General features: G+C 35.4%; 1 protein-coding gene across 5 annotated transcripts in view; it reads left to right on the top strand.

The window, feature by feature from the left end:
- The window catches only part of LOC111064407 (pleckstrin homology-like domain family B member 1), a 226,716-nt gene that overhangs the window by 116,578 nt on the left and 86,274 nt on the right, over nucleotides 1–23,864 (top strand). For all 5 annotated transcript variants that reach the window (XM_039425321.1, XM_039425320.1, XM_039425322.1 and 2 more), the window contains 10 exons: nucleotides 1,581–1,754; nucleotides 3,283–3,405; nucleotides 5,220–5,866; nucleotides 9,335–9,468; nucleotides 10,509–10,595; nucleotides 11,447–11,629; nucleotides 12,942–13,710; nucleotides 14,916–15,115; nucleotides 16,554–16,653; nucleotides 22,666–22,926. In XM_039425321.1, the coding sequence (XP_039281255.1) occupies nucleotides 1,581–1,754; nucleotides 3,283–3,405; nucleotides 5,220–5,866; nucleotides 9,335–9,468; nucleotides 10,509–10,595; nucleotides 11,447–11,629; nucleotides 12,942–13,710; nucleotides 14,916–15,115; nucleotides 16,554–16,653; nucleotides 22,666–22,926 (2,678 nt within the window). The remainder of the gene's footprint in view (nucleotides 1–1,580; nucleotides 1,755–3,282; nucleotides 3,406–5,219; nucleotides 5,867–9,334; nucleotides 9,469–10,508; nucleotides 10,596–11,446; nucleotides 11,630–12,941; nucleotides 13,711–14,915; nucleotides 15,116–16,553; nucleotides 16,654–22,665; nucleotides 22,927–23,864) is intronic.

The raw sequence follows: 23,864 nt of genomic DNA, 5'->3' as shown, positions 1-23,864 counted from the left end.
ATAATTAGCATTCCAGGTAATCTAAAATATTGATAAAAACAATATAAAAACTTGTAGTACCCTTTATTGAAAAAACTTTGAAATATATTAACAACTAGTTTCGACTAGTTTTTTAAATTTTAAAGTTTTTTCAATAAAGCGTACTACAAGTTTTTATATTGTTATGATATAATACATTTTTTAATTTGTAAATTTGTTAGATTTTCATAATTAGCCCTATTTATAAATAGCATCCCAGGTAATCTAAAATATTGATAAAAACAATATAAAAACATGAAGTCCCCTTTTTATTTAAAACATTTCAACAACTAGTTCATTTAATAGTTAACTTGTTCATTTTGTAAATTTTTGTAGTTTAGATTTTCAAGATCCCACAGGTTGGTAAATCTGGAATTCAATTTGTGAATTTAATTATATTTTTTAAACTAATATTTAGTTAATTAAATTATAATATTGGGGCACCGAGCTTCGCTCGTTGTTTTTATTTATTGATAAATAGAACACAATTCTCTAACATGATCGTGTTTATATTTCGCAGCTGGCTATATGTCATCTTATGAATTTCGGGAATGCGATATTTTGTTTTTTCACATACTCACTCGCTCACTCACTTTTTTACCATCAACAGCTGTTTCAGCCAAGGATGAATTATCCTTTTAATGTCGTTCAGCGAGTTTTCACAAGGATGAGACCTAGTGGAATCGAATTTTTATATCATAAACCTACTATGTTCCAAATTGCGTGAAAATCGTTAAAGCCGTTTTCGAGATCCGTTGAACATAAATAACCAGATATAAAAATATATACAAATATACGGAAATTGCTCGCTTAATTGACCGAGCGAAGTGAGGTCTAAGATTCAAGTCGTCGGTTTGGCATTTCTCTTAATGTTTAAATGTTTATATGTTTAAATGTTTATATGTTTTTATGTTGCGCATTTACTGCGAAACGCGGTAATAGATTTTCATGAAATTTGACAGGTATGTTCCTTTTTAAATTGCGCGTCGACTTATATACAAGGTTTTTGGAAATTTTGCATTTCAAGGATAATATAAAAGGGAAAAGGAGCCTCCTTCATACGCCAATATTACCGTAAGAATCAGACTATAGAATTATTCATCATAAATCAGCTGTCTAGTGAACTATAATACTCCCCGTTCAAAAACATCGAACATCTTGAAAATTTATTTTTCCGTCAACGTTAGTAGACAGTTGACTATAATACTACCCGTTCAAAAACATCGAACATCTTGAAAATTGTATATTTCCATCAACGTTGTAGACAGTTGCAGCCAGACCTGTTAACAGCGCTCACACTCATATTCCGGGACGACACGTCACGGTATAATAGGACAGAAAGCTATATATTTATTTAGGATTTTTTCTAGACATTTAAAATTATTGATAAATTATTTATTAATTTTTGAGAAAACATAACAACAGGTCAATGTAACTAACTGAGCGCGAAGTCTACTGTTCACAGAACTACTAGTATAATAGGATTTTTCGTTTCAACTAATATTTAGTATTTTTTTTCAATTCTTCAGTCTGATTGAATGCTTGAATTGTTTGTGTTCTAGGTAAGAGAACACTGGGAAGCGGTGCGAATGCAGACGTGGTGCTGGTGGGTACGGGTGTGGAGGCGGTGCACTGTTGCATTGAGAACAGGAGCGGAGTGGTGACCCTGCACCCCATTGCTGGGGCCACCGCCATTGATGGACTGCCAGTCACTCAGAGCACTCGGCTTATGCAAGGTACTCAACATCACTGCAAATGGATATTCATAGTACTCGACATAGGATGTTTAATAGTACAAGGTGCGTGCGCCAGAGAAACTTACTTATTTGAAAAAATTCCCATGCGTTGAATTGGTCGTGTAGAAGGGCAGGAGGGGGCGCATCAAGTAAATAGCCATCATGCTCTGGTCTAGAGAACAGCGGGCCTTTGCAGTTGAGAGCTTCTTTTCTAATGGTCAATCACCTTCCGCACTCGATTTGAAATTCCTCCCCACAGACTCGTTCCTGGCCATTCGATTCTGTTGTGGGTTAAGGGTGTGCAAAGGCTAAAAATAAACTTCCTACTCGTGAAGTTTTTCGTTTTGTATATCATTAAGCTATCAAAATGATTGTTTTACTAGATCAACAATACCATGAAGAATCCATCCTATAAATCTCATGGATTTATAACTTACCGAATTTGAAATGTTCTGTCACAAAAATTCAATCTTCAGGCGCTCATATCTCAAAAAGTAATGATCGGAAAAAAATGTTTTCCTGAGAAAACTTTTTCATTTTGATAGCTTAATGATATTATACAAAACGAAAAACTTCGAAAAATATCACGAGTAGGAAGTTTATTTTTAGCCTTTGCACATCCTTAACTCATTTCAGGAGTGTAGCTAAACCCAGAAATGGACTTCAACGAACCATCAGAACTTCAGAAAATATAAAAAAGTGGGAAGTTAGTTGTGCGTTCTCCCCGGCATTCGGCTTCCAAACACGTACCATAGCTGCTATGGCAATTCTGACGAATTTTCCATGAAGACCTTCAATTTCATCCCTATAAATTTCAAGAATTGACTGAACGCGATTTTGTTGCCCGTCAAAATGCATGTGATATGCTGATTGACAACCTGCCTGAAGACGCGGTCATTCGACAAGGCTCATTTCCTCATGCGTTTCCTCAATGCGATTTTTTATGGGGTTATTTGAAATCCCTGGTTTATGTCGATCGACCACGGAACCATAGCACACCTCAAGAACAACAACATTTCATGGGGGTCGCCATTGGTCTGATGTCATTTTCAAGTCTGCATGAAAATAATTAAGATATTGTATTATCATGTAAAAAAAAGATTGAAACAATATCTAAAGTACTTTTGTTTTTATTGACCTTTCAAATAAGTGAGTTTCTCTGGCGTACTTTGTACTTGATGTACATTTGGTCAAACATCTCATGCTCTTTCATTTTATGATTACCGTAACTTACATCACTGATAAGATACTTCATCTTGGACTATTTGAATGATGTTTGCATCAAATTTCAAATAAATTAATTGAAAATCAAGGTGTATTGACGATGAGAATTTGTAGCCCTAGAAATTTAGGCTCAAGTTATGCCTGAACATGAAAATATGAAGCTAATAAATTCTATTCAAATATTCAAATCTGATTCATCATGAAGCTGAAATAAACCAGTAGAATGAGAAATGATAAATAATCAATGTATTTAGTAATTTAGGAAGCCTAATATGAAGATAAACAATTATTTTCTTTGCAACAGGATGTATGATATGTCTTGGACGATCTACTTGCTTGCGTTTCAATCATCCAGCTGAGGCGAGCTTGATGAAAAGTGCTCTCCCTAATTCGAGGATTTCTGTTTTGCCTGTCCCATTTTTTCCAGGTAAGTGTACATATAGGATTTTGCTATTTTTATATTTTGTTAGTTTATTATATCTATCGATCAGTTTAAAATTTGAAGAAATGCTTTAGTCTTTGCAGGCTATTTTAGTGAACTCCCATTAAATGGACTAGTGCAACACACAGCCAATGATTTCTTTTTGGAGGCGGTACAATAATCTTGTCATCCGAAGCTAGGAACTAAGCTCAGCGAGGCCACTCGAGCGTTTTTAGGAGTTTCTTGGACGAGTCGGCAAGACAGTAAGCTCTCTGATTCTCGAACGCCATCAGTCAATCTAAGAGCTTGCATTCCTGTCGACTCACCGAATAACGCATTAAAAAACGCTCGTGTGACCTTGCCCTAATATTTAATGTCTAGGGACCTCTTCACACAATATAACATTCATAATGTTGGCGTGTGGAAAAAGTAATTTTATAAGCTACTAGCTGGCCCGGCAAACTTCATACCGCCAAATAGTTTATACTCTGTCCAAACAGGCATGAACTCTGAAGGATTAGGCCGACCCTCCTACTACTCACACACACAAGCGCAGTCTCTTTTTGTGTGTGTGAGTAAAGGGACGGTCTGCCTACCTGTATACTACGTAGTATACATAGTATATCAATGGCGCAGGTAGGCCGGGCGTGTGTGCCTGCGCGTGGGAGAGCGAGTGTCGGCTTAATATTTCAGGGCTCATGGCAGTTTGGACAGGCTATAATGCATCTCATGACAATCTTTAGCTGGATGCACACCTGAGGAGGCGCGATGTGGCATTTTATTTATAAAGATAATTTTCCAACTGCAAAATAAATAATTTACTAAAAATCAATTAATTCTGAACACCGAAGGCAGCACAATTGTTCGAAACAAAGCAATGTCTTTAGAGCATATGTAAGTCTTCAACCTCAGGCCGCACTGCTGGATGTTTACACAGAACAGTCATTTTTTTTTAGTCTGGGCGTTTAGAATAAAATACATGGGCGGTTATGGAGCAGCACACACTCTTGTCTACTATCTACCGACGGCTGTTGTATGACGCAATGATTATAACAACTGATTTTTATTTCTGTGTGCCCAGCTCACAAATCTTCTCCCATAAGAGCCATATGTCGCGCAAACCGAGCGATTGCCAGGTATAGGGAAACACATGGTGCCGTACACATGCATCGCTCGGCTTTAGTAGTCGCCGTGCGAATCGCGGCGGTTGTAGTCTCAGACTACAACCGCTCGGTTGCCAGGCGGCTCGATATACTAGAGCAGGCATGAGAGAGGAGTACACATGTCTTCAGTCAACCGAGCGGTTTCGATCAGAGCAGTAATTTATGTTTAAGAGTGATATAGTGATTAAGTACATAGATTAAGATATTAAGATTGAGTACATAGATGTTGTACCTAGTAATTATTTATCATAACCGAATTATAATTAGTAATTAGTAATTACTTATCATTACCGCAAACCGCTCATGAATCGCTGTCATGTGTACGAGGCTGGCAAACCGAGCGATTTGCCAATCGAGCGACAACCGAGCGTAAATCGCTGTCATGTGAACAAGCTCTAAGGATTACATGTAAACTTTGAAGGATCGTAGGAAAGAGTCCTGAGGTCGGATTATAAATTTGATATGCCATAAACTGGTCCTGAACATAACGAACACAAAAAAAAATCATCAAATTCGGTGCACACATAAAAAGTTATTGAATGTCAAAATTTGAGGCTCGATTTTTATTTATATAGATTGTCTTTTGATTTGTGTTCTTTTTCTAATTATGATTGAATTTATAATTGAATCTTATTGATTTCATTTGATTTTTTTCAGGTGATGAGAACACCATGTTTGGTGGAGTTGAAGGAAAGCCGCCCCCAGCGCCGAGAAGGACCGGTGCTTCGTCAAGGGACTCGTGGGGGGACCTGAGCTCGGCGTCGAGCGAGGACCTCGCCAAGTACATCTCGCCGAAAGTGTTCCCCGCTGGCAGTTCGACTGTCAACTCGCCGGCCAGTGTTGTGCTGGGCCAGAGGGCCGGCCCCAACTCAAAACTGTCCAATCACGTTAACGGTGGCGAGCTGCGGTTCTCATTGGCTCCGACGCAGTATGAACCCAATAAACCCAACGGTAACGTGTATCAGAATGTGGTTCAGATGCCGAACGGCAAGTACACTCCGGCCAAGTCGAATGTTTCTTCATCGCCCTCGAACTCTATCAGTGAACGAGGGGTGTCTCCGGCGCCTTCCACCCCCACCCCGCCTCTGAGGACTCACTCCAGTTCGAGTCATTCTTCTTTCAACTTTGTGACGTCACCAGAGCGGTGCAGCCCTCTGCGCCCCCTCGCCACCCCCAGCCCCGCCTTCGACCGCAACCCGTCGTACAGTGTGCGGAAGTCGGTTGCAAGTCCTGTGCCCAGCTGGGACTCCAGCATTGAGGACCTCACGTCTAGGAAGGTCGATCTGGAGAATAAGAGGAAGCAGGTAGGTCACGTGATCAGTATTTGATGGTTGTCAATCGAGGTTGTATAGAATATTGTGTTGAGTTGAAAAATATTTTTCCTACAGTTACCTTGAAAAGTGGCCATTCCTGCACTGATTACAAAACGCAAAGAATCACTTTTCCACTCTAGTGCGGGAATAGCTATTTGTGCAACTAGTGCGCAAAGTGACAGTTTGCTGCACCGAAAGAAACGTTTACTTGAGAGGTTTTACTTGAGAAACGAACTTTGCGCACGTATTTCACATTAAATTTTTCCTACAGTTACCATTGAATATGAAAAGTTAGTAATTATGGGTAAAATTCCCTGAAATCCATCAAATGTTTTTCTGTGTAATTTTATTATAAATATAAAAACCTTAATTTATTTTAAATTGGATTATAATGATTAGTAATTCAATTGAAAATTTATGTGACTGCTTGAAGGGGGTTTATGTTATGTAAGCATTGAAATGACTATAATGAAGGCACATAATGGCAAGGCAAGGCAACGCTGTTCTCCACTGCCATTCATTATAACATGGGCCTCACTATGAGTATTACCAACTTAATTTTGATTTTGCTGCACTGGTGCTCCATACAACCTACTAACTATTTTGCGTTGTCATGCTGCAAATCTGGAGTACGCAAAGTACTCACTTTGCGCACTAGTGCGGAAAAGTGATGCTTTGCGGCCTGCAATCAGTGCAGAAATGGTCACTTTTCAAGGTATCTGTAGGAAAAAATTTTTTCTGCACTCCAGATTTGCAACATGGCAACACAAAATAGTTGGTGGGTTATATGGAGGATTAGTGCACGAAAACAAAAATTAAGTTGGTAACAATGACTGTGGTTAGATTTAGATAAGAATCATTTCAATGGCTACCCTACATTTATGATAAAATCCCAATCCCAATATTTTTTCAGTTTACTTTGAGCATTTTTCTCGGTAATTTGAGCAAAAGTCTAAATTTCTGAATCTTGTTTCTGTAGTTTTTAGCTGGATGAAACAAACTCAGGTACGATTCTTCCCGCTAGGTCGCGCGCTTGTCGGTTCAGCCATCACAATCAGCTGTTGGCGTGTATTTTGAATGTGAATTTTTTGTTCTATCTGTATTTTTTCTGATTCTTGAATGAACAAAAATGAGAACTTTGGCTAAGAATTTTCAACTTCAATTGGATTATTAATTTTTAAATGAATTAAGGTTGTTATTAATAACAGCATCACACACACAAACGTTTGATGGATTTCAGCCATCATTTTACCCATAATTACCCACTTTTCATATTCAATGGTAACTGTAGGAAAAATTTAATGTGAAATACGTGCGCAAAGTTCCTCTGCTGCACTCAAGAAACCATTCCGCCCTCGCCTACGGCTCGGGCGTAAACGTTTCTTTCGGTGCAGCAAACTGTCACTTTGCGCACTAGTTGCACAAATAACTATTGTAATGTACTGGATAGAGGAAGCAGGCTGGTCCTTACTTGATCAGTATTTATTCATTCACGTATACTATTACAAATCATGTAAATATGATCGGGAAAAAACAATAGGCTTGGCCCAAAACTGTTCTATTCCCAAGTTTTGATAGTGAATAACATGTCCAAAAAAGGATATGTTTTTACTGTTGAAAGTTCATGTATTGTTTTATAGTTGCCTGTGGGGGTTGAATAGAAAATTGTGATGAGTTGAAAAATATTTTGTGATGTACTGGGTGACCCAGAAGTCACTAATCATGGTGTTAATTATGTAACCTAGGCTTTGATGGGTTACTCTATTTTTGGGCCACTCTGTATAATTTTTATTTGAAAAACATGCATAATATATGGCTCACAGAGACTCCATGAAGAGGCTTCATGGTTAATGATTGATACAATTTTATCATATAATGTAGAAACACTTGAAATATAACAGAAAATAAAGAAGGAAGAACAAAAGAGAATGAATAATTATGATAATAAGGAAAGGAAAGAGAGTTTTAGACAGAGCTCATGCGCAATTCTAAATATGTAATTTGGGAAAAACTATAGGTTAATCCATCTATATATATAAAAGCGAAATGGCACTCACTCACTGACTGACTGACTCACTCACTCACTCACTCACTCACTCACTCGCATAACTAAAAATCTACCGGACCAAAAACGTTCAAATTTGGTAGGTATGTTCAGTTGGCCCTTTAGAGGCGCACTAAGAAATCTTTTGACAATATTTTAACTCTAAGGGTTGTTTTTAAGGGTTTAAAGTTCGTCTTTTAGCATGTATATTCTTCTTCTCCCAATCTCTTAATTAGAATTGAAATTTCCATATCATATGTTACTATAGAACTATAATCTAGATAGAGTACCTCTTCGAAACAGTTGTTAACTGGCAACTAAATTAATAATTTTGTCAGGTTGGCATTAAGTTGAGTTGATTTTGTTAGGTTGGCACCAAGTTGAAGATTTAAATGCATTTATCGCGGAAAAATTGATTGGGCACTGCTACTTCAATCCTGGGAATATTATATTACTAGCCGTCAGGCTCGCTTCGCTCGCCATATCCGTTTAGCCAGACGTTTAGTCTGGACCCCCGACTGGATTGTCCTAATATAATATGATAAAAATGAAAAATGCAGGCGAGCGAAGCGTGCCTGCTGACCTCATTCTCGGACGATCCAGTCGGGGGTCCAGGGGGCGGAGCCCCCTGGCTAGACGGATATGGCGAGCGAAGCGAGCCTGACGGCTAGTCGAAGTATAAAAATAAAGCTCAATATTCACATAATCTTATGTTTTCATCTTGAAACACTCTATTACTCAGTACTGTAGTGCATAAGAGTATTTAATAAGTACTTAATTTTTGCTGAGATTAATGCTCACATAAATCCTAGGGTTGTGCTTGGAGTTATAGGAAATGTTATGATGGGAGATTGACAGATATTAAATTTTAGGTAGGTCCTGAACCACTGGGTACTCAATTCGAAGCACATTTAAATCAGTAAAGCTGGTCTTTTGTTTTTATTTTTGTTAATGGTAGCATTTAATCGTAACCTCCCTTCCGATTTACGACCATCCATCAGGAATACTAAAAGCAATGCACTTATTTAATCAGAGAGACTCCAACCACTGATCAACCAATTCTCTCTCTCTTTCCCTCTCTTTTTGAAAATGCTTTCCATAAATCAATTGAAATTACCGGTTTTGTCTCTGTGAAAGTCCTCTGAACAACTGGTAAATTGTAACAAATTTAGTATAAATTTTTGGCATGACACATTGGTTTCAATACTGTTTTACATTATTTTTGCTGTAATAAGAATTGAGGATACGTTAGTACAATAGTAGCCTTGTCCTAGGAAATTCAGCAGTTGGATTTGAAACAATTGAATTGAAAATAGTTACTATTTTAGCAGTTGAGAAAAATGTTTCCCACTTTGAAAATGTTATTTGATTTATCATTGAGTATGCGATACTGAATTGTATTTTGCAATTTCTAGGCGCAGACTGAGCGGTTATCTGAACAAGAAACCGAAAAGTTGGAGCAGTTGAGGTTGGAAGAAATCTTGACGATGTGTGCAGACTACGAAAAGCAAGCGCAGTGGGAAAAGCAGAATAAGCCGCATCAAAATAGGTAAGGGTTTAATACTGGTAATTCTCTGCATTTTAATACTGTATTCGGACAGTAAATATGTATATTTTTCATTACTTTTCAGACTCTTCTGACTCAATTTTCATTTGGTCAGCTAATGGTATCAAGCCATCGTTTCCTTTTCACAATGTGAATGACTAATTTCAATTAATCAAGCTGGTTCAGTGCTTCAGTTGCAGAATCTCATGTCAAATGTGATCAATTCTAACTACATAAAATAACAGTCACAATTCCAACTAGAATCTAAAATACATTCATTTCAGATTACCAAAAGTCTTTTTCAACCTGTCTATATACATGTTGTTTGAAAAAGAACTCCCTAGTTTTAATGTGTCATAGAATCTGTAAAAAGTGATATACACTATTCTAGATTGTGGTGTTTGTTCAGGAACTGTCCAAGTTTTGCCCCCCTGCAGTTGGCAGACCTGTTTGACTTTAAGACGGCACCAAGGGACAGTTCCTTCAGTTGACACTCGCTTTCCGGGAAGAGGTGGATAGGGAGAGCTCGCCCAATTGCTTGGCCACCACGAAGCCCGGACTAAACCCCTCTGGACTTTTTCTTTTGGAGACACATCAAAAATGTTGTGTACAAATGAAAAATCCGAGACATAAACCATTTACGGGAAAGAATCGCCACGGCGGTTGGGATAACACCTGATATGTTGGTAAATAAATGGCAAGAGCTTGAATATCGTCTCGACGTGTGCAGGGCAACGAATGGATCCCATGTTGATGTTTACTGATATTGAACAAAATTTGAAGATTCTCTTTTTCATTGTATGTACTTGTTGATGGAGTTCTACATTAATTTACACATTAAATTTATACCTAAAACTAGGGAGTTCTTTTTCAAACTCTCTGTATATATCAATCAACCAATGATTAGTAACTTATTGCAAATTCGGAGCAATGTTGTTGCCAAGTCTATATCTAAATTTGACTTTTAATTTTCATTTTTAAGGATATTTCTACTTGTGCATTAAATTATTGCATTCTCTAATAAAATAATGTTTCTCTTCCAGGATAAAAACGAATGGATCATTGACCAAAGACAAGAGACTGAATTCACCCAGCTCTCCGCATTTCAACAAGAATTTCTCCTTTGAAAGGTAATTTTTTTCATCCAATCATCTTGAGTTGCCAATTTGCCAACTCTATTAAACAAAGCAATTTTAAAGTTATAAAGAGTACAAAAGAACCATCCGATACCACCATTAATTTTAATATCAAACCAATAATTTGAATACTGTATAATAATAGTTAATAGTCAAATAAGGGTAATACACAGACTTCTTTGTTAGAAGTTCTCATATAGAAAATCATTCACATTATTTCGAAATGAAATTCCTTACAATTACTAATGATAAGACCAATTGGGACGGAGCTGCTAGAAAGAATATACAATAGCTAGAATGTAGTGGAAAATTACTACAAGTTTTAATCTGTATCTTAAAGCCTTGCATGAGTTTCTGAACCTATTACAGAATGATGCGCGTTACGTTGTACGTCGTAAGAAGGTTAAAAAAAGTAAATTCTTAAGGCTTTGTTGGTGGGGAGTCCCCCTTACGGGAAGGTCCCACCGCCTGAATATATAATTTAAGCCGTCAATGGGCCTTACGACTGTCATACTTCAGCCGGGACCGACAGTAAAAAGGTTAATCACTCTTGATCCTTCTATTTTAAACAGAAAAAAACGACGCGCGTATAGATAAATACTGTTGAAGATGAATGTCTACATTGATCTCTTGTAGATTTAATCCTACATCTGCATTAAAACCATAGATTTCAATGAATTGAAGAGAATCGTTTCAGGATTTCTTTCCCACACTCAATTTTAAACATTTTACTATTTGAAATTCTTTGAAATCTTTACTAAGTTCTATACTTGTTCATACTAAGTTCTATACTAATGTATACTTTTTCATATTATAATTTAATTGTCATGTTTTGATTGTTGCAGCCTGGATAGTTCGAGTTTGACAAGTGACAATGAAAGTAAACACAGGGATCAGAATGGCGGCCAATCCCTCACCATCCCACCACCCCCGGTCCATAGCTACGAGAATGTCACTCTGTCTCTGTCGCACCCGGGCAGTCCACGCACGCGCATCAAGACTATCTTGCCAAATAAGGAAAATAATAGGTAAAAATAGAGTAGAATACTTGGAATCCAATAACATTGTACATGGGAAACTACAGTGTACTTTTAGTAACAAATCTCGTCATCCCAGTTGAAGTTATCATTGGTTTCAAGTCATTACTTCATAAAGAATACAAGAATCCGATGTCAATTTATAATTACCGAGAATCTCATTTCAAAAATTGAGGATGTTACCACATCAAATCTCATTCTAAAGTAACTAATCCAGGAACCATACCCTAGAAATTGGTCACTTTCCAAATAAGCAAAATGATAGGTTAAAATTGCCATAGCTAGCTAGTATTGAACAGAACTAAATGAAATTAATTTATAATAATGAATTTCTTCTTTTTATATGATTAGTTTATTGGATATTTGAATCCATGTAGCCGCGAAGGCACACAAAGTTTGGCAACATAGTTCACATTGATATAACATTAAATTTTCATTTATTTATTCATACATTCATAGATACAATATCATTCTTGTATTGTAACATCTATTAAATTTATGTAATCATTAGAGATTATAATCACTCGTTTTAACCGGGTTTGAATTTGAGCATCAGAGTAGTTTTGAAAAATTGAAGGGTATTGTATTAACACTCTTTTTTCTATGTATTTCACACGACATGCAGTCAAATATTTAAGTAAATAATCAAATTCTTTTAATTACCAACTTTAGTTCTTGAAATAATTTGATTATTTGCTTAAATATTATTGACTGCATGTGTAAAATACACAGAAAAAAGTGTCTAATTTTATGTCTATAGATGATTGTTCAGAATAACAACATCTGTTGGTTAAATTACAGTGTTGCCAGACTTGAACCTTCCGGTATTCGCGCCCTACTCAATCACACGAGCAGTCGCGTGTTGTATTTTTTACAACATCCAATTTCCCAAGTGTTATGTACTCTGTTTACTGTCAAAACATATTAATTAATTGTATAATTAATTTTCCATCTTCTTGGTTTATTTTACGCCTATGAACACTTGGATGATAACCATTTCATAGCCCAATAAGGTACATCAAGCAAAGCCATCAATTCTGCGTTATTGGTTCGTTTACAGTCCCCGTATACAGTCTTTCCCTATCTTATGCACTGTCGCGACTAAATGGCACCTAAAGACTGAACCATTGCTCGGTTGATACTGCAACTCAGTGGAGTGATGGGGGAAAAGTCTTGGAATGCATAGATGACTCATTCACTGACACCTCTCCATTCAATAGTTTTGTGCAGCAAAAAAGCTGATACTGTTGTACTTTTTACACCGTTAACACCGTTAAAATCTTTTGTATATTTTATTTTACAGGTGCGAGTACAGTTTGGAGTTGATTGAGAACAGACTAGCCATGCTAGGTGAATTCACCAGACCTGACAACCACACCCACAAATTTCCCAATGGTGATTCAGAGAGGGAGATGAAAGTTCCTACAAATGACATTCGAGAGAATGGATTTCACAAGAGTGCAAACGGTGATGAACCGCCTGAAATAACTAGTAACGGTCACCAAAGTCCTCAAGAAATGAATGATTTTGATGGCAGTAATAAACCAAAGTCGAGAACAGAAAAACTTGCCGAATCCAAGTATCAGTTTCTAGGATTTGATCCGAGGAAAGACGACGAGTTACCAAAGTCAAACAAACTTGCAACTAGGAGGAATTTCTCCAGCAGTGCGTCTTCGCTAGTCACTAGCTCATCTGATTGTCCGCCGGTGCAAAAATTAATAACCGACTCGGTGAGAATTGTCGATACTCAGTCCAAGTCGGATGGATCAAATCGTGTAAAGAGTTTGGATTCTCGTCCTTCCTGGACCAATCCCACGCTGGACATTGGCATTTATTCCACTCTCCCCAGAAGAAATGGAGAATACACAGCTGAGCAGTTATTGTCTCAGCTGGACGCCATTGTCAAATCGACGGAGAAGAGTCCAGTTGTGCTGGAAAGGGGTAAATTCATCCTACCCCTGCCTGAGTCTGAGAAGAAATCTGAATGCAGAAACGATTTGCTCGCCAGTTTGACGCAGTTGAAGGCGAAAATCACAGACATAGAACAGCAGCAAGAGGAACTCATGAGAGAGGTAGGTTCTCATTCTCATTCACATAGTAAATATACTTTTATTTGAAATGTAGTGTTCAAATTGTCAGTATATTCCTGGCTACTATTCATTGTTTAAAAGTGCAATTTCCTGCTCGTGTTTGAAATTAAATTTACAAATTCCTAGAGTATTGGTGCAGTATATTGTTAAGGAAGAACTCGATGAAAATTAGTATCGCCTATGTAGTTATCAAAAGTAAACAAGTTATTGAAAATGAATTGATATTGTGGAACTTCTCCAAATTTGAAAAAAACACTGTTTTAATTTTGTCTCATCCATATTTAACTCTGTTCATTTAAAACTGTGTTTTTTTAAAGTAAACAACTTGTTGGATTTTCGAGAATGTGAATATACACTGAAGTATTAGGGAAAATAAAAATATTCAAATATGATAACACTTTACTTTCGAGTTACAACAATTATTAGGGTTTCTCGAGCTACAATTATTAGGTTCTGATCACTGAGTTGAGTATGACAATTGTTTTTTATAAAAACAAGGATCATGACATCATTCGATGCATGAACTATCATGAGTGATAAACAGAATGTTCAATAATAACATTTTTCATAATCTGTTTTTAGAAATAATTTGTCATAATCCAGTTAGAAATTTGATCATGAACCCGTATGAAAATAAACCATATACATGAGTAAGTGTAAAATACTCAGCATTCAATCACATTGTGCATGGAAGATCCAGTGTACATTCCATACAAATCTCTCATTATCAGATGAAGCTTGGTTTCAAGGCACAACCTCATAAAGAACACAAAAATTCGGTGCCAATTTATAATTACCGAGACTCTCATGTTATAAATTGTGGATGTTACAACATCGAATCTAATTCTTAATACACACCCTAACACCATTATTCCCAAAATAATGTTGTGATGTGAACAATTCAGTCTCAATTATGAAATAATTCTAAGTTTATAGTTTACAATGGTGTGACATGAACAGTTTAGTTAGACAAGCAATTTATAAAATAAGTTTCAAGTTTATAATTTGATTTTATAAAATATATTTTTTTAATATTAGCAACTTGATTCAAGATTGTTCCTGGGGTGCATCTCTCAAACTCAAATAATATGTAATGTTCTTAAAATTTATGAATTCAGGGTTACTTTTTTTATTTGAAAAAGGGTACTATAATTTTATTTTATAAATCTGTCTTATGTGTGTTTCAGGCAGAAATAGAGCAGGCACTTCTGGGAGGAGAATGGCGGGCGCAGAATGAGAAGCTGTCGGCTGATGAGAAGAAGCTGGCTGCTCTGCGAGAGAAGGTGCAAAACTGCGACAAGGAAATGGAGATCTGCGCCGCCAAGCAGGCCGAACGGCAGGCTCACAGTCGCAAAGTGCTCGAACAGCAACAGGCCATCTTGAATACGTAAGTTCATCTATTTATTCATTTATTTATCTATTTATTCATTTACTTATATCTATCTATATGAAAGCGAAATGGCACTCACTCACTCACTCACTGACTGACTCACTCACTAGCAGAACTAAAAATCTACCGGACCAAATACGTTCAAATTTGGTAGGTATGTTCAGTTGGCCCTTAAGAGGCGCACCAAGAACGAATTTGAAAAAAAATTCCAAAGATACGCCCAAAATCTGCGTTTTTCCAGCGTTTTTTAGCGTTTTCCCAGCTTTATCGAGAACAAATGAACAGAAAATGTTCAAATATAGTACAGACAGAAGCTCAGCTAGGGTGTGATAATGTTGTGTTAGAAGGAATTTGCAATAACGTCAAAGATACGCCCAAAATTAGCGTTTTTTGCTTTTTCTCAGATTTATCGAGAACAAATGAACAGAAATCGTTCAAATTTAGTACAGAAGATCAGCTAGGGTGTAATAATGTTGTATTAGAAGGAATTTGCAATAACGTCAAAGATACGCCCATAATTAGCATTTTTCCAGCGTTTTTTGCGCTTTCTCAGCTTTATCGAGAACAAATGATATGATAATACATCTATCTATATTATAAAAACATGTACTGGTTTTTTTGTACTGGTTAATCTAGATGTAACTGAACACTATGTATGGTATATCCAATGATGAAAAAACTATTGTTAATCGTTTTTCAACATCTATATCAAATGACTTTGTATTATTATCTACTGTACCAGGAAATTTTAAAAATCAAAGACATAAAATTTAATAGTGAAGTTGTGTTTCTTTCCTGGCTCAAAATTTTGCAAAATCACTCAAATTTTCCAATTTGTAGAGAATGAGTGAAATATTAGTTTTTAAATATAAAAATTTAAAATTTCAGTTTGGTCATTAGTTTTGAATTGGAAATTGGACTTTTTGAAGTGAAATCATAAACTCATTATCTTGAAACTTTTTATTTGTAAAAATTTGGGGGGAGACAGTTTTGGGCTACGCCTGTTGTTTTCTCCCAATCATATTATATTGTAATTATGATTTGTGATTGTCAATGAAATAAATAAAAATAATCTGAGCTTTTATATTGAGTGTTAGTGAACTGAGTTGTAGTATTTTTATGAAATCCAACCAGATTGTTGGCAGTACAGTCTCTGTAATAAATCCGATCATCTCTTGTGTAACTGGTACTGTATTGAACGAAAGCAATTGATGCAGTAAGTAGATGAAGGCTAATAGGCTCGCCCCCCGCTGACTCAATTCTATTAAGGATAGTCGCACAAAAGTAGTCTATTAAAAAGCTAAATATACTTTGTTTGAACTCGACTCATGTCAGCCGTTTTGCTACATGATGCACCTGTTTCGGTTCTCGTTCGAAATCTTGTACTTGTTTCTTAGTTGTGTTGTTCTAATGTAATTCGTTTATTTATTGACAGCTTGGAACTGCAGCTACAGAATAACAAAGATGAGGAGTTGAGACCAGACCTCTTGGAATCGTTGAGGCAACAACAAGAGCTGTTGGACGCTGAGAAAAAAGTAAGTTACGATTTGAATACTTCTTCATACTTCGTCAATTTCAGCTTCTTTTTATTTCATTATTCAAATAATAAGTGCAATCCTAATACTGTACCTTATTATTCTTTAATGTTTGAATTTTCTGTAGTAATTCAACCAATATAGTTTCAAACATTCTAAGTTTGAGTTTCATCATTTAATCAAGTTTTAATTTTTCTTTCTATCAACTATATTACTGTAAAAGTATAAATAATTACCATTATCAATTCATAAACAATAAACATTTTTAAGATACTTGGAGACTATGAATAATTCACACATAGAACTTGCTAGCTCATCGATACTAGCCAGAGTAGGTGTGTAGGTTTGTGTTATAATACAGTGTATACTCATTATAAATAAATAACTTGGTAATTATCTTGACATAGTTTCTTTTATTTCATAAAAGATTTTACATTTAAATAATAATGTTATAATTATATTTATGAAATAAAATAAACTAAGTCAAGTTGATTACCAAGTTATTTATTTATAATCAGTAAACATTGTATTAGAACACAACCAGTTCCGTGCCTCCTCTGGCTACACAACCCGTTGCTAACAACGACATGACAAATATCGACATGACAATATACATAGCTAATATCGTGCATCATTTTAGAATAGTAGTATTTTTCAACACCAACTTCAAATTTAGAGACCAACTTGTAATCATATAAGTTTGCTATCAGAATATCCTTTATCTCACCAATTAAAAATCATTCGCATATTGTTGTTTATTCTTATTGGCCCAACTGTAATATAGGAACAAATTATATGATTTCTAATGTACTTTTTGAACATATTTAAGGAATGAAAATTTTGTGAAGTGAAGAACTACAAGACTACTATCTACTACCTATAAACTATCTATAAACTATACCTTCTACCTAGAACTACTACCTATTTCGGACTATGTGTAACCTTCAATTCAATTCAATTTATTTTTCCTTCTGAATACAATTCAAAGCAGTTACATATAATTTTAAGCAATAAAGTTTATACAACTCAATAATCGATATAATATACTTACTAAAATCAAAACAACAAAATATAGAACTATACTAACAATAAAACTCTTGAGCTATCACAATTTTATTATTGTACTAGCCGTCAGGCTCGCTTCGCTCGCCATATCCGTCTAGCAAGGGGGCTCCGCCCCCTGGACCCCCGACTGTAATTGTCCAAGAATGAGATTAGCAGGCTCGCCTGCATTTTCATCATGTTAGGACAATCCAGTCGGGGGTCCAGACTAAACGTCTGGCTAAACGGATATGGCGAGCGAAGCGAGCCTGACGGTTAGTAATATAATATTCCAGGATTGAAGTAGCAGTGCCCAATCAATTTTTCCTCGATAAATGCATTTAAATCTTCAACTTGGTGCCAACCTAACAAAGTCAACTCAACTTAATGCCAACTTGACAAAATTATTAATTTAGTTGCCAGTTAACAACCTCTTTTCGAAGAGGTACTCTATCTAGATTATAGTTCTATAGTAACATATGATATGGAAATTTCAATTATAATTTAGGGATTGGGAGAAGAAGAATATACATGCTAAAAGACGAACTTTAAACCCTTAAAAACAACCCTTAGAATTAAAATATTGCCAAAAGATTTCTTAGTGCGCCTCTAAAGGGTCAACTGAACATACCTACCAAATTTGAACGTTTTTGGTCCGGTAGATTTTTAGTTATGCGAGTGAGTGAGTGAGTCAGTCAGTGAGTGAGTGCCATTTCGCTTTATATATATAGATAAAATTCTTGTATCAGATAGGAAAGAGCTTACATAGGCAACAAAGGCCTGTGCGTAAGCTCGAGTTATCATAACAATATGCGTTATATCTATACAATTATAAATAGAGATCTCAATTTTTATTAGAGATCCAAACTATATTAAAATAATTTTCAATGATGAATCTATGATTCTTATGCATTAAGAAGGGATTAAAAAAAGTGGAAAACTAAATTATAAATAATGTTAAATTTATAAATAAATACCTTTTCCAATTAGGGAGAGGAATAGCATAAGGTTACCTTATTTTTCTCTCCCTATCATTTTGATGATGTACTTATGAATGAAAGAATAATGATTCTCAAAAGATCACAATAACTTTCAAAATGTTTTCTCTGCTCAATATAGTTTCTCTGAGATGATCTAAGTTCAGAAATTTTGTTAGTTTTTATATTTATGTTTTATGCTTTGATTTATTATACATCCGATCTATCACATCAAATCAATACAAATGACCAAGTTGAAATACCTTCAGATGAAATGAAGAAATGATAGTTTCCTGATCACATCATACAGACTGTTAATTTTTAAATGTAATCTATGTTTTTCAGAAAATATTAATTATAGCTAATTATTTTCCATGATCTGACATTCCATTTCTGGTTAAAATGCTTGTTCATGCTTGATAATAAAATCAAGAATAACTAATGTTGTGTATCTTGATTGAATACTACTGTACTTTATTATGTTGGAAGCTAAAATGCAATAGGCTGTAATCAGTTTGACTTATTCTTTATTGTAATGAAGATAGAAATTTACGGATACCTCGTGCATAAAAAATGTAAACAATCGGCTGTGTTATCTGTTGAACGAGGATTAATGTTTGCGATATTATGAACTATCTCTGTTCAGTGTGACTCATCCAGTTATCGATTGGAGGTGTCCATGAAATGCCACAATCTGTTTTATTGCAAAATAAAATTTTCATGTAGTTGAGTGAGCAGTGAGTCGAGTGACTGATAATGTGAAGTGTTGCGATAATATTGCATTTAACATGCAAGTCAATAATGGAGAAACCAACGACGATATGGAGGTATTCCAATATTTCCTGTAACTAGTTTCAGTTCAGTTTTTTCAAACAATGCTCATACTATTTTTTTTCAAATAGTGCTTATGACATTTTAACGCTGTATCTCTTTTAATATTTTGTGATGATAGATTTTAAGTTGAAATATTATTGTGGCTTGGTTCAATCAGTGGTGGTACTTGAAAATTGAATATTATGTTGTATCCAAACGAATGTAGTTTTCTATTACATATCAATATTGAAGAAATAATAAACCAATTAGGATATATGTATAAGTATACCAATTTCTAAGTACAAGTTGGTCTTGTTACCTCTAAAACACTCTCATGGCTCAATCAGGTTGAGATTCTTTGCAAGAGGGTGTTTGCTTGCATTCATTTTACAAGGAAAATAAATCTTTTGGATTTAAAGGATCTAATCTTCTTCTGGGTTTTCCTCAGTTCCTCATTGGTTATCTTTAGATTTATCAATCTGAGAAATTTTGCATTCAACTTCATAGTAATTTTACAAATTCTAGCTTTTCAAACACAAATTTTTTGTCGTTTAAGATTTTCATCAATAATTATATTGCTTCATCCATAGTTTGTGTTTTTTCCATGGCTCAAAATTTTCTTAAACAACTCAATATTATATCATTACATGTGGTAATTGAGTGGAATATTTCTAATTAATTTAGTAGTTAAGGCCATATAAATTCAAAACTAACAGTTACCATGTTTATTTTGGGCTAAAATTGTCTAGAAATTGAACACGTGGAATTCTGACCTTATCTTGGACTGTGTGATTACCTATAAATTTAGAAGAAAAATAGCATAAGGACCACCTTATTATTTTATCTACCAATTTAATAATATCAGTGTCATTTGTATTGTAAATAAATAAATAAATTTCCATAAATTTATGTGAACACTGAAATTTGTCTTTGAATCTATTTGTTTTACATATTTATAACTCAAAAGCCATTTATATTAACTCTATATATTTCAAATTCATAATTATATTGGCATCATCTTCATTCTTTATGTACAGCTAACCATAAATTCTCGCCATATTATTCAAAGCTCACTTTATATACTTTAATTCTCTCGTCATTTTGGTAGAGAGTTAGTGGGAAGGATATTTTTAATATTCTTTCTAAAGAATGGACATTGATATGTCCAAAGCTCCGCCAATTTATGTAGATGCATAACAATATTATCTATAGCTATTACTAATTGCTTTGTTTCATATTATATGCAGTTCAATAATTATTTTCTTAGTCTATATTATGTAAATTCATCTATAATTTTGCTATATCATAAGCTATTGTATATAAATGTATAAGCCAGTATATATTGTAATCTACATAAATAAAGTACTCAATCAATCAATCATCATCCCTCTCACTCATTACCCACGCACAAGCCTAAGAACTTATGTCGGCATTACCCTCAGTATTATTATTATTATTATATTATTATTATTATATTATTATTATTATTATTATTCAGATAATATTCCATACTTTATTCCATGCTCTGTCCTTGAGGCACTGTGACACAACTGTTTGTATATCATTTTTGAAAATTCTCCAACTGTGAGAAGTAACTTGTTGAAAATAAGAAATATTTATATTTGTTGTTGGTTATCCATCTTGTTTCCACTATTATTATCACTATTAAATTTTATAAAACTTTAAAGTGAAAAAGCACTCACATTATTTGATGTGGCGACGTCCGTTTCGTGCTGGTATTGCACAATGACAACCACAGATTACAACACTGAACTGCACACAATAAAATATATTGCACAACAAAATGGATACAAACCCTCAATGATTGACAAACTACTACAAAAAATTAAAAACAACAAGAACAATCCGCAAAACTCTGACAAATACAACACTGATAATCATACAGCATTCGTCACCCTCACATACCACAACAATAAAACTTACAAAATAGCAGCATCATTCAAGAAATAAAATACAAGGTTGCATACAGAACAAAAAACTCACTAAAAAAACTCTTGTCCCCACAAAACACCTCTCAAAATCAATACAATAGACCAGGAATTTACAAGCTAAATTGTAGAGATTGCAGCAAATTCTACATAGGTAAAACAGCTAGAAATTTCAATATAAGATTCAAAGAACACACAAGAGCCATTACCCATCCGTCCTCCCATTCCACCTTTGCAGAACACATTATCTACACTGACCACACACACCCTGACATAGACAACAACCTCGAAATACTCCACTATTCCCACAAAAACAGAAAATTAAATGTACTAGAACAGTTTGAAATATACAAACACACCAAACAATATTCTTAATGACCAAATCAACTTTTCCTCCCACACCCTGTTTGACAAACTCATTTAAATACTCCTCCATTAACCACCAAAACTCCCCTCCACCCCAACCAAATTTCACCCTCATAACCTTAAACACTTCAGTTCCTGTTTGGCTTGAAAATGTGCAATACCAGCACGAAACGGACGTCGCCTCATCAAATAATGTGAGTGCTTTTTCACTTTAAAGCTTTATAAAATTTAATAGTGAAAATATTTATACTTATTTATTATATATTTATATCATATCATTTTGTAATCCGCGTTTAATGGATTGCATTTTGTAATGTATGAATTTGAAGGAATGTGAGAATATTCGTATTTCAGTAGCATAGAGTAAAGATTCCATGACTATTACCTTGTAATCAATACCTTAATACCTTGTCTCAATCAATCAATCTCTCTATTCAAGACATACAATGTATATTGTACATGAATGCGTCATCTCATTAAACAATACTTCTAATTCTTAAACATAAAACTAAAAATATGAAAGAAACAACAAAAAAGAGACAATACAATAACAAACAAGGTTGGTAATGTATCCCTAATTCCCCGGGTGAAATTCTTTAAAACTATAAATTTCTAACTCTATTAGGTACTTTTTCAACTCGATTTTGAATCTTGCCCTATCCGTTTCTCTCCTGATGTTACTTGGGAGGTACCTCATGAATTTCATTCCCATATACGCTGGACTTTGTTTAAATTTTTCTCTCCTATGTTCCATTATAATGAAATCATTTCTAAATCTTGTATGGTAATTGTGAACATTTGATTGCCTATTGAATTAGTGCTCCCATAGTCTCTGCTAGTAGTAAGTGAATTGACTTGTGTTGCAGTCGTTTGAAGACCTGGAGTTCAGCCTGCTGGAGGAGGAGGCGTGCTGGCTATCGCGACGCGAGGAGGTGGGTCGGGAGGCGTCGGAGGCGGCCGCCAGGTGTGGCGAGCGGCGGGGGCGGCTGCAGGCGCTGGAGGGGCAGCGACAGGCGGCAGAGACGCAGGCAGCCGCCTCCGCTCATCAGCTGCAGCTGCAGCGGCTCCAGCTGCTCAGGCATATCGAGGAGGCTCGCAGTCGACTGATGCTGCTCGACCAACACAGGGTTAGCAACTTTTACCCTGACATCAACATTAAAAATCTCAGTGCCGGTTGCACAAAGCCGGTTTAATTTTAATCGTGATTAATTTTAGGATAACCAATCAGAAAAGTTGGTTCTTGATTAATCACGATTGTGATTAATTTTAGGAGAACCAATTAGAGAAGTTGGCTCTCGATTAAACTTCCGGCAGTCGCGCTGTTGTTAAAAGTACAACAGTGTCAGCTTTTTTACTGCACAAAACCATTGGTTGGGTGATGTCAGTGAATGAGTCACCTATGCATTCCGAAACGTTCTCCCCATCACCCCTTTGAGTTGCAGTATCAACCGAGCAATAGTTAAGTCTTAAGGTGCCATTTAGTCGCGACAGTGCATAAGATAGGGAAAGACTGTATACGGGGACTGTAAACGAACCAATAACACAGAATTGACGGCTTTGCTTGATTTACCTTATTGAGCTATGAAATGGTAATCATCCAAATGTTCATAGGCGTAAAATAATCCAAGAAGATGGAAAAAGTAATAATATAATTAATTAATATGTTTTAACAGTAAACAGAGTACACAACACTTGGAAAATTGGATGTTGTAAAAATTACAACATGCGACTGCTCGTGTGATTGAGTAGATCGCGACTACCGGAAGGTTAATCACGATTATGATTAATTTCAGGATAACCAATTAGAGAACCTGGTTCTGGATTTATCACGATATTGATTAATTTTTGGAGAACCAATCAGCGAAGGGTTCTCGTAAAATTAATTACGATAAAAATTCAACTGACTTTTGTGCAACCGGGCCTATGTACCCTTTCTTCAACATTAATTTTTCATTATTCACGACATGTTTCGGATTTAAAGCTATTTTCAAGTAAATACAAGTACCTAGCCCTGTACCAGAAAGTGAACCTCAAGATTCTTTATTGCCTGACTTTTCACAATATT

The sequence above is a fragment of the Nilaparvata lugens genome, chromosome 3, assembly GCF_014356525.2.
Source record: "Nilaparvata lugens isolate BPH chromosome 3, ASM1435652v1, whole genome shotgun sequence".
Taxonomy (NCBI): Eukaryota; Metazoa; Arthropoda; class Insecta; order Hemiptera; family Delphacidae; genus Nilaparvata; species Nilaparvata lugens.
The sequence above is the reverse complement of the archived record's forward strand: the minus strand, read 5'-3'. Positions and strand labels throughout refer to the sequence as shown.